This window comes from Ascaphus truei, chromosome 5, assembly GCF_040206685.1.
Source record: "Ascaphus truei isolate aAscTru1 chromosome 5, aAscTru1.hap1, whole genome shotgun sequence".
NCBI classification, from domain to species: Eukaryota; Metazoa; Chordata; class Amphibia; order Anura; family Ascaphidae; genus Ascaphus; species Ascaphus truei.
The window spans coordinates 67,803,909-67,821,712 of record NC_134487.1 but is presented as its reverse complement, the minus strand read 5'-3'; the positions used below and the strand labels follow the sequence as shown (position 1 = coordinate 67,821,712).

Below are 17,804 nucleotides of genomic sequence, written 5' to 3'. Positions count from 1 at the left end.
AACAGATGCTCTAAATCGTTATACCTGCCATATAGAAAAACAAGAACAAGTAACAGCAAGAAGAACTGAGTGCCAAAGAACATCAGGACCTTCTGATGTAACAGTAATTCAAATGGGAAAAAAAGGCTCTTAAAAAACTATGATGAAAAAGAAATGCAAGAAAAATAAGTGTGTAACAAAGAGAGTTTTGTGGTATTACATCACCTCTTCAGGGAGAAATGATTTCCCTTGTTGAGGAGGTGTAATACCGCAAAATGCATAGGGAAAGCCTCAGACAGAGAAGCCAAATCGCATTTGCAAGGATTCTGTCCCTAAGCAGCTACCTTCCTCATACAGTGACGTCATCATTGCAGGCTCGGGAAGGAACACAGTAGAGTGACAGACCGCACCAGACGACTAGACATTTGTGCAATAAGCTATTTTATTGTTTAAAACTTGCCAGTGCATATATTGTTCTACACAAAATACATGGCTCAAATTTATAACACTATATAGTGTCTTTAGCACTCTTCTTTTTTCAGCATATCGTTACCACTGAGGAGACAAAGCACTAATTCTCATCATCATCATCATCATCATCATTTATTTTTTAAGTAAATACAGGCCTCCACTTAAGGGGGCATCACAATACTTTGCAGTTAGTTTGAGAACAACTACAATTACATGCAATTATTTTGTTACAATACACATGAGACAGACAAGTAAAGCCAGAAATATTATAATTATTATTATTATCATTATTATAATGCGCCAACATATTCTGTAGTGCTTTACAATAGGATTGGAGGACGAAAACAATAAACTAACAAATGTATACATATTGTACATAGTTACATTAGGTAAGGAGATGCCCTGCTGTAAGCTGGGAACTGTAACTGAGTAACTCTAATATCAGTGAGCAGCACCAAATGGCTGACATCCTTTGGCTGCAGCCTTTGGAGAGACTGAGGAAGAAGTCCTGAGGTGAAGTGATAGCAGCTGGAAGCAAATAGACCCTCCCAGCAAAAATGCACAGGGAGAACGATCTCCAGGTTTTTCTAGCTGTGTCTGTCCTTTTTTGATGAAATTAACCCTGGCTTAGTGTCCTCTATGGGTAGAAATGTGTGATCTCATATCAAAGAAGTCCTGATGAAGCTGCAGAAACTGAAGAACTCCATTGAATGAACCTTATCTTGTATATGTTTATTCGTTATTGGAATTATTGAGAGTCTTTTGAGAGATGTATTTACATATTTGGAGCATATTAAAAAATGTATGAGTTTTCTTTACTGTGGTATCACTGTTAAACTAATGTAGCCCATGTCCCCCCCCCCCCCGGTCGCATATTGGACCTCTAAGGTGTAGTGAGGGCTGGCTACATGTACTATGGTTGTGCATACCTGCTTGGAACAGGAGGGCCTGAGTCTCCCGCGTTGGTGTGGGGGATGACAGGGCCAGGCTTCTGGGGTATATGCCTCCATCGTCTTAGCAGTCCTTGTGGTGCAGCGCCTCCATCTCTATAAGCCCCAGGGATATGGGGTGGGACCCTTACAGAGAAGCCCTGGTCCCAGGGCGAATGATCCAGCTCTCACACAGTCTTTATATAAAAGCAGCAATGTCTTTATTGTCCTTGTAACAGTGATACAGCACACAGCAGTTCATACACCGCAGCAGTGCTTCCAAATGTAACAGGTCTATTCCTCCACTCCTCTCCTCCAGGTTGTACCCTAGCAGGATGGGCTGTTTGGGGCTTCAATACCCCAACCCCCACCTCCAGGATATACTCTCTGGGTGAGGGTAGATCTCACCCCCTCAGCAGGGTGAGGGGCATTGGTCCACCGCACTTAGTGCTATCAGCTCTACTCAGATTGGCTGAGAGTCGTCTCTCCTGTCTCCTTGCCACTTCCAGATCATGCTCTCTCTGCTATAGCACTCTCCACTCTCTCAACTCCAACAGACTGAACACTCCAACAGACTGAACACTCCAACAGACTGAACACTCCAACAGACTAAACACTCCAACAGACTGAACACTGACACACACAGGAGCAGCCAACTAAATAGATACAGCCCTGCCCCTTATGATGTCAGCAGGACCTCCCCTCTGTCTCAGGCCTGCCACAGAGTCAGGGGCCTACCTCTATCACTCAAGGCAGGGTTTGGTGGGGAGAAAACCCATGATTACTACTGGCGCTTACTCCAGTAGGAGAAGGATAGGTAGCCCACTATTTCTTACAGGGGCTACACTAATTTTTTTCGTTTGTCATAATAATTCTTTCAACCACATTTGATATTGCTATTTGATTATTTTTATACACATCATTTCTGCTGAGTAGAAATAATGTTATACTCGTGTTGAAAGTGTTCATGTCCAGCTCATTGATATACTATATATATGTGTGCTTTATGGTTTTTTATTTATGGCATTATTTAAGCAGTAGTTTATTCACTAATTTAGACATTTTTCACAGATAAAATAAAGAAGGAGCACACACACTTTAATTTCTCTGACATGTTTTTAAGGTAAAAAATAATGCTATTTTTTGTTAAGATCCAACATTTTAGCCTGGTGATTAAGGTCTCTGAGGAGAGGGGTGACATCCAGAGAGGTCTGCTATTGACCAAGCGTGGCTCTAACCCAGGGTTGCGCAAAACTTTCTTCCAGTGCCCCCCTGCCTCCTCTGCCCCCCTGCTTGGCTCTGGCGCCAAATGACGCCACGGGGTCATGTGATGTCACGTTGCCGCCACGGGGTCATGTGATGTCACGTTGCCATGGCAACACAACGTCACATGACCACGCAGCGTCATGTGATGCCGGGTTGCCATGATGACGCGTCGCTGGAAGGTAAGTGAAGTTACAGAGGCCTCACGCGATCCCCGGCATTTGATTTAAATGCCTTCGGGGAAGCGCGGGGCCTCTGTAACTGCAGCGCTAGCCCCCCCCTGAAAATATTGCGCCCCCCTGGAGGACGTACCCCCAACCTTCGCAACCCTGTTCTAACCTAACCTGTATGCCCAGGACATACTTGAAAACGAGAGGTAACTCTCAATGTATTACTTCCTGGTAAAACATTTTATAAATAAATAACATTTTCAAAGCTCACTAATATCAGGTTAAGCCACATTTCCGTGCCGAAAGGCCATTGTGTTAAGTATAATGGCCATTAAACGTAACGCAGGAATTGAACCTGACACGAGTTAAGTCACCTCTGAAGGTAACCTAAAACATATTAGGAAGGACGCACATATTGCCGGCACGCCTCCCTTTATGTAATATGAAGCTGGTAAAAAGTTTGGCCTTATATTTATGGAACACAAATGTACAATTCCAGCACTCCTCACAAATTGGCCTGTAGTTTATCAGGGAGATTTCTACATTTGGAACCTGCGTCTCATAACAAAGAAGCCATTTAGTTGCATCTTTTGAACCAAAAAAAAGGTTAAATCCTGCTAACCCCGTCAAGGTAAAAAGTATTATGCTTCATTCATTTAACCCTTTGGCACTTTCACATATTTCACTAAGTTTAGTCCACAGGACAATAAGAAATTGTATTCATTTAGTATAGTTACCTGCGATCTTGGCATTTAACTAAATGGCTCCTTTGTTATTAGGCTTACGTTCCAAGTGTAGAAATCTCACTAATAAATTGCAAGCCAATTTGGGAGGAGCGGTTGGACTGTATAGTTGTTTTCCATATTGGGAAAGACCTAATAATGGCTTCAGAGTGCACAATCTGGTAGAAAGGGAGATGGAGGATGTGGTAGAAATGTTCAAATACATTGGGTACAAATACAGTACAGCAGGGGGTTCACATCCAGTCCTCAGGCTCCCCCCCCATAGGTCGGGATTTCGGGATATCCCTGCTTCAGCACAGGTGGCTCAATCAGTCCCTGCTTCAGCGCAGGTGGATCAATCAGGGATATCATGATAACCTGACCCTTTGGTGGTGGGGGGGGGGGGGGGAGGGGGTTGAGGACTGGATATTTAAGCACCCCGGCAGTACAAGATTTTTCAGAGTTTCAAATCTAGAGATCAATAGAGATTTGGGGTGGGTGGCAAAATGGGCTCACTTGGTGCGGCAATTGGTAATTGGCTCACTGTTCTGTGGGTACATTTGTTAACACTACGCATGCTTTCTCATGCTATATTGTACGGTTACATAGGATAAATATGGAAAGTGGTATTTGCCCTAGACATTTTTGCAGCGTGAGCTACATTTAATTGACATAGAAATGTGTCACTCCTCATGTTTCAGGACTCAAATTAAAGGAGTCACAGTAATTGATGTCTTTACTGCGTTTATTGATCATATACTGTTTCCAATTGAGCAACTTTTGTGACTGCAGAAGTTATGTTTCTTACCAACTGCTGTCCGCATTCCTCAGCCACAATAGCATATTTTCCATTTATTACACCAAAATATTCCTAAGCGGTTGCCATGGAAATGGGTGTGTTGCAACATTTAGTAAAATACAACACAGACAACCAGATCATGTGCATGTGAAAGCAAATGTGTGCTCCTGTTTTCAATCGTATGATTATCGGGACCTAGCAGTAAGATCCCTGTCTTTGGAGTGAGTCAATTTAAATCAGCTACCAATGTTAGATTTTTGCGTGTTGGGCAGAGTTACAGTACTTATCGTCCTCTGGATGAAGCACTCAGGGCCGCCACAGAAATCATGAGGCCCAGGACAAATGAAAGGAGCAGCCCACCCCCAACCCATAGCGCACTTAACATGAAAAATGTTTCTTTAGCGCAACTTTTTCTTAACTGTTTTCTTATTGTAATAACGGAAAAAAACATTACAATGCAATCTGTTTATTACACCCCCACCCCCACAATACATATACAAATACACCCCCACCCCCCAATACATATACAAATACATCCTCACCCCCCTATACATATAAAAATACACCCCTACCACCCCAATACATATAAAAATACACCCCCACCCCCCAATACATATAAAAACACACCCCCACCCCCCAATACATATAAAAACACACCCCCACCCCCCAATACATATAAAAACACACCCCCACCCCCCAATACATATAAAAAATATACCCCCACCCCCCCAATACATATAAAAAATATACCCCCACCCCCCAATACATATAAAAATCCTACCCCCCCAATACATATAAAAATACCCCCACCCCCCAATACATATAAAAATAGCCCCACCCCCACAATACATATACAAATACACCCTCACCCCCACAATACATATATAAATACACCCCCACCCCCCAATACATATACAAATACACCCTCACCCCCCAATACATATAAAAAATATACCCCACCCCCCAATACATATAAAAAATATACCCCCACCCCCCAATACATATAAAAATACCCCTACCCCCCAATACATTTAAAAATACCCCCACCCCCCCAATACATATAAAAATATACCCCCACCCCCATTACACAAAAATATACCACTCCCGCAATACATATAAAAATATACCCGCACCCCCATACATATAAAAATATACCCCCACCCCCTATACATATAAAAATATACCCCCACCCCCAATACATATAAAAATATGCCCCGACTCCCCCAATACATATAAAAAATACACCCCCAATACAAATAAAAATCAGACTTACCTTGTGGATGGTGAAGGGAAAGGTGGATGCTGGTAGGGGTGGGGTGGGAGGGGAAGGTGGGTGCCAGTAGGGTTGTGGCGGGAGGGGAAGGTGGATGCCAGGACGGGGGGGGGGGGGGCGTCCGCATGCGCTGGGCCCAGAGCTCTAGAGCCAGTAGGACTGGAGGATGGTGCTGGTGCTGGATGCCAGTAGGGGGAGGGAAGGTGGATGCCGGGCTGGGAAGGGGGATGCCCGTAGGTGTGGGGGAAAGGGGATGCTGATAGGTGTGGGGGGAGGGGAAGGTGAATGCCGGTAGGGGTGGCGGGGAGGTCGATGCCGGTAGGGGGGGGCGGGGAGGTGAATGCCGGTAGGGGTGGCGGGGAGGTCGATGCCGGTAGGGGGGGCGGGGAGGTGAATGCCGGTAGGGGGTGGCGGGGAGGAGGATGCCGGTAGGGGGGGCGGGGAGGTGGATGCCGGTAGGGGGGGCGGGGAGGTGGATGCCAGCAGGGGAGGTGGATGCCAGCAGGGGAGGCCGCATGCGCTGGGATCAGAACTCTAGAGCCGGTAGGACTGGAGACAGCACACGGCGAATGGTACTGATAGGGGAGGGGAAGGTGGATGCTGATTGTGGGGGTGGGGAAGTGAATGCCGGTGGGGGGGAGGGGAAGCCCTGATTGGGGAGGGCGCTGGGCGTGTTAAGGCCCGCGCAGAGGATGCCGGTAGGGTGGTAGGAAGGACGGGGGAAGTTAGGATGGGACAGACACTCAGACGGACACACGAATGACACGGCACACTAGACAGACTAAGACAAAAAAACAGAGTATACAGTACACAGACACACAACAGTGAGGGTGAAATAGACTTAGACAAGCAACAATCACAGTACAGATAATAGCATGTACTTATATGTGTGTATTTGAATAAGCAGCTGCACAGCCGGGAACATTCAAACACGCTTCTCCCGCCTGTGCAGTTGCTTATATTAGCTACTAGTCTGTCCCACTCCTGCCCATGAGGAAGGCCTTGATTGGATAGATTTTCTGTTGGCGGCCCTGGAAGCACCACTTTTTTTAATGTAAGATCTACAAGGAATTTTAGCTCCAGAAATACTTGTGTACATGTGCTGTAGCTTCATTCGGCAAATTATAAACTCGCAAAATTTGGTAAATGAGCAGTATATTCACTGGAAAACTTTCCACAACTTGTCCATGTTATCATTGCGTTAGGAGTTGTGGAAATTCTCTAAACTTGTTGTTGGCTCAGTTGAATCTGAGCATGCAGAGAAGAAACTGATCCAGTATATCACTCAAACTTTTAGACATTCCTTATTTTCAGTTCAGAGAACAACAACTTGAATATATTGTCAGATTTTTACATACAATATCTGTGTCACTTGCACATGTATGAATAGAAAGTCTTTACATTGTTGTCAATTTAATTTTCCAAATGGGTTGTGTCTAAGGCCTTGGAAATAGTACTGGCGTGCGCGATGGAGCACATGATGTCACGCGCACCTGTACTAGAAGCAATGGGTGGCCTGTAGGATTGCATGATGGGGCTGTGGCGAGGGCGTGCCCGTGATGTCACGTGAGCGGTTTGCCCCCATTGGCTGAACGCGCACGTGACCTTACGTTGCGCGAAAAAATCAAACAATTTTGTCTCATGCATCGCTAGCTCCATCTCTCTCGTGTACATGCGTACACGCGCGCTCTATGGCCATACACATTGCCTTCCTTCTTTTTGTTTTCGGCACGCTCAACGACGGTCGCGCCGTCGCTCATACTATGGACACGGTCTTACTCCACCAATCAGAGTTCTGTTTCTTTACTTTTGGGCAGCGGTTCTTTTACTTATGGTTCTGCTTAAATACATTACATATATGATTGTGCCGGCCATTTATACTGTACTGTATTACCAAATTCTGTTGGCAATCATTAAAGTATAACAACATTTGTCATATTGCCTCTCTGTGTGATTAAAAGCTGAGTTGGCAAACTACACACCATATCTTGTAATAATTATATTGCAATATACCTAAAACTTGAAATGCAGAGGACCATTTTGATAGCTCTGCATGTCTGAATGTTATTAAGATTTTTAATAAATTAAAAAAAAATGTAAAACTTTCTGGCTAATAAAACATCAGTGGCAATTCTAAGAAATAAATTATCGGAGAATTCCTTTGATGTCATTCCCATGAAATGACAGCTACCTCTCCCAATATAGCAGCTTGTTTTATACAATTCATTTTCTCTATCAAATTTAAATAATTTTCGCTAAAATCCTTTCCACAGCTGATGGGCAAAAACCGTCTTCTTATTATGATTACATTTCAGTTACCACCTATGCTGATTGAGGTGATGCCCTGAGACCATATTCGTTAACCAGCCAAGGATACTCAATTCTTTAATTCATCATGAAAAATTGTATCAAACTAAGGATTTGATGGGAGGAATATATATATAGATATATATCTATATATCTATATATATATATATATATATATAGATATATAGATATATATCTATATATATATATAGATATATATATATATATATATATGTACATTTTAGAACATGCTATCTTAGATGTAGTTTAAAAATGGGAAAAAGGTAATTTACAGTGGAAAGCAGTCCTAAGGGGTAAAAGTTAGTAATATTTGCAATTCTAGTTGCTATGTAGATTTACTTTTTTAATATCAGAGGAGGTTACTTTTTGTAGAATATTAAAGCAATAGGATTTGAATGATTTCCTGCAGTATAATTTTGATACGCAAATCCATAACCTTTGAAATAGTAATCACACGGGGAAGATTTGAAATGTTATGAACATGATATGAAGGGTTTGGATGTGTTAACATTATCAACGGATATTGTATTTACTCATCCATCAAGACAAAAATGTACTTTTTTCCTATAACAAAGCCCAAGTTCCAATGTTAGACTAAACTTTAAGATTAATATGTCTCCTTGTGCAAATAATGTTTTATAGCTACAAAAAGAAAGATTTCAAAACTTGAAAAAAAATGGTTATTCAAGTACAATTGCAGCGGTTTAAAAAAAAATACTTGTTCAGTGATTTAAGATTTTCAATTTTTTGTAAAAGCAGCATCTATATAAAGCAGCATCTATATAAAGCAGCATCTATATAAAGCAGCATCTATATAAAACAGCATCTATATAAAACAGCATCTATATAAAGCAGGATCTATATAAAGCAGCATATATATAAAGCAGCATCTATATAAAGCAGCATCTACAGGTGCGCCGACGAGTATTCTAAAACTTGCCTTAAACTTGCCTTGGAAAATCTGGGGCTATCACCAACAAGACCCAGGTACATGCTGGGTACATGCTGCAACATTTCAGTGACATTTCTGCAGAGACTAATGGCCCATTGGATTAACACAGCAGAGGTCCCTGGCAGTCCCATTCAGTGTGAATGGGACTGCCAGGGACCCCCGCTGTTAATCCGATGGGCCATTAGTCTGTCTGCAGAAATGTCACTGAAATGTTGCAGCATGTACCCAGCATGTACCTGGGCCTTGTTGGTGATAGCCCCAGATTTGTTTTAGAATACTCGTCGGCACTACAGTATATAAAGCAGCATCTATATAAAGCAGCAGCTATATAAAGCAGCATTTATATAAAGGTCTTTTCTTGCAATGATTATGAAGCAGGTGGTCACCAGAGCTGAACCGAATTCATTTCAGCTCCCGGGATCCCCTGGTTCCCGAGAGACTTACCTGTGCAGGTGCTGATGGTTACACCTCACTCTCAGTACTTTAGCTGTAGCTGAGTATTTCTTGAGTTGCTGATGGTTACATCCTGGTTCTTAAATCTTCTGCAAGCCCGCGGGACAGTAGAAAGCCGTGGCGGATGTTGCAGCTTCCTATTGGTTTGAGATTTAAGGTTATGGCTCTTAGGGTAAGGGGTTACCTGAAGGGTTTTTAGGGTAAGGGGTGAAGGTTTTTAGGGTTAGGGGTTAGATTACCTGCGTGGCCAAATGTCCTGGCGGGGAAACAGCTGCGGCTGGACGGCCGCGGCTAATAGTCCTAGACACACATTTTATTGTCATAGTTTGGCTGTGTTTATCCTGCCCTATTCCATAGCAGAAGCAATAGTTAAACAAGGTGAAAATGGTTTTGAAAGCATGGGAACTATGCCGGAGATAATAAATACCACTCTTTTTGACCTTCTGTATTGTATTTCAGAAAAAGAACGTTATGTATGTGTGTAATTTCAGTTATTGGCATTATTTAAAAAAAAATTGACCTGTGACATGTGTACAGTAGTTCTAGTCATGGTTGTGGAACCTTTTAACAGATCAACATTAAAGTTCTTCACAGATGAATATTATATATATTATGTTACATGTGATCATAAAAAATCACCAAAAAACCTGCTCTTTCTACCAACACTCCTAGTCCTGAAGATGAATGATGTCATTATTTACTGTCTGATGGGGCTGCTTTGCATTATATAGAATTACCCCCCAAAGAGTAGTAGGGTCCTCAAGAGCCCATTTTGGTATCCCCCCCAAAAAAATATCTATTGGTATTTGGGGTGCAATCGTGAAGTTCCTGTAGGCAGCAGGGGTTTCACGTGTGACCAGATACAAAGTTGCTTCTAACTGGTTTTACATTGTTGGGAAAGTTGAAAAGTTCAACTAGCTTAGGCTTTGTTGAAAAATCCTACATATTAAAAGGAAGCCTCAGCAAGTTCACATTTAAATGCCTCACCTCATTTCTTTAAACTGAGGCAATGAGGTACATTTTCTCGTCCCTACTAGGGTCATGTTACTAGACAACAAGAGCCTATTAGGTAGGAATTTGTGCACTGTCTGTCTATTAAAGCTCCAGTTGCACTTGGCACACCTGCAGTAATGTGAAAGCACTCATTTATGAAACACATTTTCTTTCATGTTTTTCCATTTCTTGTATAATTTAAGTTATGTTTTGTAGCTTTTCATATTTGGCATTGTATCAAGTGTCATGTTAAATGCTGTACTTATCGCTTTGTAATTAAGGTGTTTCAATGTGCTCTGATTATGCCATGTTTGTACAAGTGAGAACTTTAGAAATGGTTATATAAATCTACAGAAGGACTTGTGGAGGCATTGCGCTATAAATATTGTAAAGGGATGTATCAGTGGCGGTATGAATGTGTGAAACCTGCTAAACAAGGTTCTTATATCTGACACAAAAACAAGTGGACTAAGTAATGATTAATGGAGATCTGTGTAGCATTAATAGAATGAGATTGATGCATACAGTAGCTCGCTGTTTGTACTATATCATTGTGCCTCCAATCCCACATGAAACCTGTGTCTAACATCGTGTGCCTCTGTTTCAGATTGATTTTGAAGACGTGATTGCTGAACCTGAAGGAACACATAGCTTTGATGGGATCTGGAAGGCCAGCTTCACTACGTTCACTGTGACAAAGTACTGGTTTTACCGCTTACTGTCTGCAATCTTCGGCATACCCCTGTCGCTAATCTGGGGAATCTACTTTGCCATTTTGTCATTCCTACACATCTGGGCAGTGGTACCATGCATAAGAAGCTACTTGATCGAGATTCAGTGTATTAGCCGGGTCTATTCCATCTGCATCCACACTTTCTGCGACCCACTGTTTGAGGCCATTGGCAAAGTGTTCAGCTTTGTTCGAATCACTGTACGCAAAGAAATATAAGTGACATTGATAAAGAGCAGATGGTTACACTTGTTTGTGTCGGTTTAAAATTGCAGCAGCATTTTTTGAGCACTGACGCAAGATCAAAGAATCACTAGATGAGTTTGTATCCAGATACAAAGTATTTATCCCTACAGAATTGTATGTCTCTTTAGGAAGCCTGCAACTTGTGAAACAGATCTGACATTGTCACCACCCACATGTCATTTTGTTGGCTCAGTGTGAAATACTGTATTTTTGCTTTCCACCCATTATTTACATGTTACATTTATATTAGTGTAATGCAGAGATAAAGGAATCCTTTCCCAGCACTATAATGCTGATAGTTTTATTTTTTGGTGAAATGTATTAAGCTATTGCCGTGGAATGAACAGAACAACTTGGCAGGTTGTAAAAGAATGTTCTTTTCCCATTGTATTATCAGCTAACTGCTGTCGTTTACTTCACTGGTTTCATTTCAGAGCAAACAATGCAAGCAAATAGCTGCATTAAAGGGGAAGTTATGTAAATAACCCTGTTTTCATCAATTGTTTCCAGGAATGTATAATGTTTTTTTAATGAAAATGTTATTTTCTCTGCCTAATTTTGTTCCTTACACTCTGGAAGTGACTTTGGGTACCACAGCACACCGCGACTCTCACTGAATGGCTGATCGCTTTTAGTTAGAGCCAATATGGTTTTGTGAATAAATAGCTGACCTTTTAACCTCTTTATAAAGGATTTTACTTCAATCTATGTTCGAGGAACCATTGGAATGTATTATTACTTCTGAAACAATGTTTTATTTCATATATAAATGTCACCAAAAAATCATACTGTAAATATCAAAAATCAAATATTTTATATTTGTGCCGGCATTTTTTAACAATACAGCAGGAGTATTACTGTAAAAGATACCACCTTCCCTCAAGTTAACTGCTCACATAGGCCCAGACCTTAACCTAACTTAGCATCACGTTAAGACCAACGGTGTATCTTCAAAGGATAATAACATCATGCTAAGCCGTGTTTTCTCCCGTAAAGACTATAGCGTTAACTATAATGACTGGCAAACTATATGGAACTGGGGCGTTATGATAACATTGCATGTCCACTAAAGTCTGTTTAGGTTAACACAGGGACTTAACACTAATTTAGGTCATTCCTAAACTTGGTGTTGCACCCAGACCCTGAAATAGGGCTTTTGCCGGGTTTGGATTGGTGTAAACCCCTAATTAGGTATGATTAAACTAACAATGTTATTCCCCAGCCTTAGTTCAATCTCCTCTCTCTTTCTCAACTTGAGTTAAAGACCCTTTTCCGGGTCTGGAAAATGGCCACTTTGGCAGATATAGATAAAGCCCATAAGATGTTTAATACTTAATGTCACGTTGTTAGAAGATAACTTGACATTATACTGCCTATACTAAAGAGATGTAAAGCCATTGTCTTTGCAAATAATCAGCTTTGAGGATACGCCTCAATCTCAGGGAACATAACGTCCGTTCCTGTTTTAGGTAACGTCACGTTATAAGTCCTGATTTAACAGAGCTTTGTGGATCTAGCCATAGAGAAAATGTTGGAAGGCGAGTCTGAATTTTTTATAAACCCCTTTGTTTATGTTGTGTTTTGGGGTGTTCCCTTAAATTCTATCATACCCAGTGCTTCATTTCATACTTTTCTGGAATGTTGAACATTCTGAAGAACTGCCTCACTCACCTTCAGGAATCATTATGCATAAAACGAAACACATTATACCCTATCAAGGAGTTTGTGGCGCTCCAGACACATCTACATCAGGGATGGATAACTCGACTCCACAAGGGCCACCTGTGCTGAAACAGGGATATTCTGAAAAGCTGACCTGTTGGTGGCCCTTGAGCACTGGAGTTGGCCACTCTTGATCTACATGAAGATGAAGCTCATATGTAACACTGATTTGATTGATGATATTACCGGTGTAACAACATTACTCGTACCAGATGCAATTTCTTTATCTTTTGACCCAGCCAGCTTCTATACAATGTATTTTGCTTTTTAATACAGTTGTGTGCCTAATAGCTACACTTAATAGTGAATGTTGTATGAGATTTACATATCACTGCTCTCATTGATCATTACTGATTACAGATTTGTGTTACATTTTGTGTTATTACCGCTCACTCTAAATTGTATCTTAAAATGTGTTTCTATAAAGTAGGATGACAATGGACCTTTCCACTGTGCTGTAATTATTTGTTTACGGGAAAGTGCACATGAATTAAACACGCAATTTATAAAACGTAGTAGTAGTAACTATGCCGCTTATGTAGAGTATTATAATAAATCGCTCACATTGCAGATACTTCCGGGTTTGGATATGAAGGCTTTACATTAAACCCTAAGATCCAATACATGTTTTTAGCCACCACCCCCAACAAAAATTAGTAAATATATGCAATGAGACTACTTACTCCCCTTTACATACAAGCCACTACTGCGGGTATCACCAGGTCATCACCTAGTGTATGATCTTTATCAAGAGATTGTCCATAGTAAATCACATAAACATTCATTTTTTATTTTTTTACAATGCCTCAAACATACAACCAAAGAAAAGACCAGGATTTAAAAAAATGAAGAAAATACAAGTTGTTATTTTTTTTAATGTTCTTTTTATTTTTAAGTTGTGGCTCATTTGAACTAATACTTTAATTATTGTACTGAGTACTGAATAACACATGCCAAGTATTCCCAAATAAAGACTCATGCTTAGAAGGTTTAAAACCTACACGCTACATACTGTACCTCTATTTAGTACAGCCAGAAATATTACCCTTAGCACTAATTGTTTGCCTAGCTATTAGTCCACATCTCTGTTCTCTGATAAGTTTAGTGCTTCTGCTTCTTGCAAAAGAATATTGAAAAAAAAAAACATTTTGATAGAGGGCATCGGATATGCACCTAAAACTGTTTTACTGCTTATGTTTTCATTTACAAAGCAAACGTTGGCATGGGTATATATTGACTTTTTTTTTTTACTGTGTATATAAGTGAGAATGTAGTATTTTAGATTAAAAAAAAGGTGTTTTTGTTAGAAGCATAAACATAGTGTAAGACAAATCACTTTGTAATAACATTTTTCATCTATCCAAAAAGATCTCTGGTGATAAGCTTTACTACCAGTATAAAGACAATCCCTTACAATAATCAATATAAGTGAAATATATATATGACAATGTTTGCATGTAATGTTCAAGCTACAAATGTGCACAATAAAAGGTTTAACATGCTTCAGACTCAATTATTTTATAAATAAATGGTACAGAACATAGTTGTGTGCAGAGCGAAATCACAGCACTATTTGTTTCAGGAATTGGTTAAAAGTAATGCACAGACCTAGATACTTCACAGTGAACTTATTCTGTTCAGTATTTAATGCTCTTGCTGTGATTGCCTCATGGGTTATGTTAACATAAGATTTAGTACTAGTAACCTTTCAAGGCGTTTTGAAGAATTAAGTGCAGTGCAAAAGTGGGTGTCGTTTTCCAAATGTACATATAAGGCAACGTAGCAGACACAGTTCTAATTTTAATTCACTTGAGTTGCCTGAAGCTGAAATGCATAGTTCTAATAAAACTTTTTCAGTAATTTGGTCATATTTGTAAGTAACCAACAAAAAACAATGATTTTTGCAAACAAAATATGTATCTTTACACAGGCCTCTACTGGAAGACGTACTTTTTGTCATAGAAGGATCAACGTTGTGGTTCCCAATGGGTCCTTTGTGTTATTATTTTACTACCTGTAAATACCACTTCCACATGAACCCGGCAAAGTGAGCTAAGAAAGAGATTGTTACATTTTCTGAATATTGATATTTGGGCAATTTATGCTAGCTTTAACCTTGAAGATTTTTTTTTTTACATTCCTAAAGGTGAAGGAGTTATACATTGTGATGCACAGCTGGATACATCTGATGTATGTATATCTTTATGTAACGCTATCCATTTACCTAGCGCTTTACAGCAGTAAAACACATGACATAATAGCAATGTGCTTCAACATAAAAGTAACATTAGGAAAAGGAGTCCTGGTCCAAAGAGCTTACGGTCTAAGTACTAAGTAAGGGGAACTGACTGAGAGGAGGAGGGGGAGTTATGGTAAGTGTGTCCGCAAGGGGCCATGGTAAATGCCTTTGAGAGGTATAGTATCAGCCAACGGAGCTACCCGAATGCTCAATTAAAGACGGGTGCTTTCAGATGGGCCTTAAAGGTGCTAGTTGGGTATTGAGGAGAAGGACATTCCAGAGGTGTGGGGCAGTAAGTGAGAAAGGTTTTAGGCAGGAGAGGGCTTTAGATACAAAAGGGGTAGTCAGAAGACTAAATTGCAAAGAAGGTAAGTGTCGGGCGGTTGTATAGCGAGAAAGTAGGACTGATAATGTATGTAAGGAGGGGCAGAGAGTGTATTGCCTTAAAAGAGAAGGATCCTTTTTTAAGTAATACAGGATTTAATAGGAAGCCAGGAGAGACGCTGAGACATTTACGAGAGAGTAAAGTGATTCTAGTAGCAGCGTTTAGGATAAATTGTAGAGGAAACAGGTGAGAGGAAGGGAAGACCGGACAGTAGAAGGTTACAATAGTCGAGACGGGAGAGAAAGGGCATGTGCTAGAGTCTTAGCAGTAAAGTGACAGAGGAAAGGACGTGTCTTTGCAGTGTTACGAAGGATAAATTGAGAGGAGAATTTGAGGAAGGAATCAAATGTGACACATAGGCAGCGTGCTTGTGATATTGGGTGTATGATAGTTCTGCCAACAGTAATGTAGAAGGGGGAAGTAGGGCCAGGTTTGGAAGGAAGTATGAGGAGCTGCATCTTTCACATGTTAAGTTTGAGTCAGCGGAGGGCTATCCAGGATGATATAGTGGAGAGACATTCAGAGACTTTGGTCTGTATAGCAGGTGTAAGGTTGGGTTGAAAGGTAAATTTTTGTGTCATCAGCATAGGGGTAATATTTGAAACTAAGAGATAATGATAGTGATAATGTCACATAGAGAGCGTGTGTAGAGAGAAAAGATGATAGGTCACAGGACGGACCCCTGGGGTACGCACACTGAGATTGACAGAGAAGGACATCCATGTTAGAGCCCTGTTACGGATACCAAGAGAATGGTCCACAGTATCAAAGGATGAAGAGACGTTGAGTAATATAAGCAGGGTGTAATAACCTTGGTTGTTAGTTCTTTTGGTGAGGGCTGTTTTGGTGGAGTGAGCAGTGTGGAAGCCAGATTCTAGAGGTTCCAGGAGAGAATAGGAGATCAGAAAATAGAGCAAGGAGGAGATCAGCAGCGACAGTTCCTCCTCGGTGACAGAGGAAAAAGAGTCAAGGAAGGCAAATTCACAGTTTTGGATTTATTAATTTGCTATGGCAACGTGATGTCAAGACACCAGAGCGGGGGTGAGAGGGGGCGCGGAGGTGAGGTGATCGGCAGCAGGGGGGCGCAGGGAAAAAAGTGCGCCCCCCTGGATTAACCCATAGTGGGGAATATCTCTTTCTGTCTCTCTCCATGGATTAATCCATGTGTGAGATTTCAACAATCCAGATTGTGGAATCCGCAGATCGGATTCTTAAACATCTGTCCGAATTGTATCCAATGATGGATTTTTTAGTGCCCAGCCTGCAGACAGATTTTGGTGGGGGGACGGATTTAATCTAAAAAATCTGGGAAATTCCAGGAAACGGATTTGGACAGGTTTGCCCATCTCTACTTGTAAGTGTTGATTAGTGAAGAAAAATAGGTTTGTTTAGCATCGAATGGGCAGAGTTGAAACAGGATAGAATACATTTGTAGTGAAGGAAGTCTGCGAGAGTATGACATTTCCTCCAGAGGCGTTCAGAGGAGTGAGTGCAGGAGTAGAGCATGCGTGTTGGGCTGTTTAGCCAGGGGTTAAGAGGGCAAGCATGGCAGATAAATAGGGGGCATGTAGATCAATAGAGGAGAATAGGGCAGAATTGTATTTCATGAAAAGGTTGTCAGAGTCTGTAGCGGAGCAGAGTGTAGAGAGGGAGGCGCACAAAGTGGAGTTAATAGCCAGTAGATTAATAGAACGCAGGTCTGCAGAAACAAGGGGTAGATGGAGGGGAAGAAGAGGAGAACTGAGAGGGAGTAAATGAGATGAGATGATTGTGAGAGAGATGAAAAGGGGAAATGGAGAAATCAAGGAGACAAAAGTTTTTGTGAAAACCAAGTCCAGGTAGTGACCATCCTTGTGGGTGCTGGCTGCAGTCCACTGGCGAAGGTCAAAAGAGGAGGTTAGAGAGAGAAAGCAGCAAACTCAAGGGAGAGAGGGTCATCCATATGGCAGTTGAAGTTCCCAAAGAGAAGAGAAGGGGAGTCGGAGGAGAGAAAGAAAGAGCTAGGATTTAAAGTCAGACAGAGAGACAGAAACCCTGCCATCAGGGTGGGGAGTGTGGAGCAAGAAAGGCCACCAGCAAGGCGGAGGAATCCAGGACTGTGTGCACGCCTGCTTAATGCTGCCAATGGGAGCAAGCCTGTGTGGTTTGCC

The 17,804-nt window shown here is 41.3% G+C and overlaps 1 protein-coding gene across 2 annotated transcripts in view; it reads left to right on the top strand.

Moving 5' to 3' along the window:
* Nucleotides 1–14,531, top strand: part of CAV1 (caveolin 1) — a 60,367-nt gene extending 45,836 nt beyond the window's left edge. For both annotated transcript variants that reach the window (XM_075599980.1, XM_075599981.1), the window contains exon 3: nt 10,940–14,531. In XM_075599980.1, the coding sequence (XP_075456095.1) occupies nt 10,940–11,281 (342 nt within the window). In that variant the 3' untranslated portion in view covers nt 11,282–14,531. The remainder of the gene's footprint in view (nt 1–10,939) is intronic.
* Nucleotides 14,532–17,804: the final 3,273 nt, after the last annotated feature.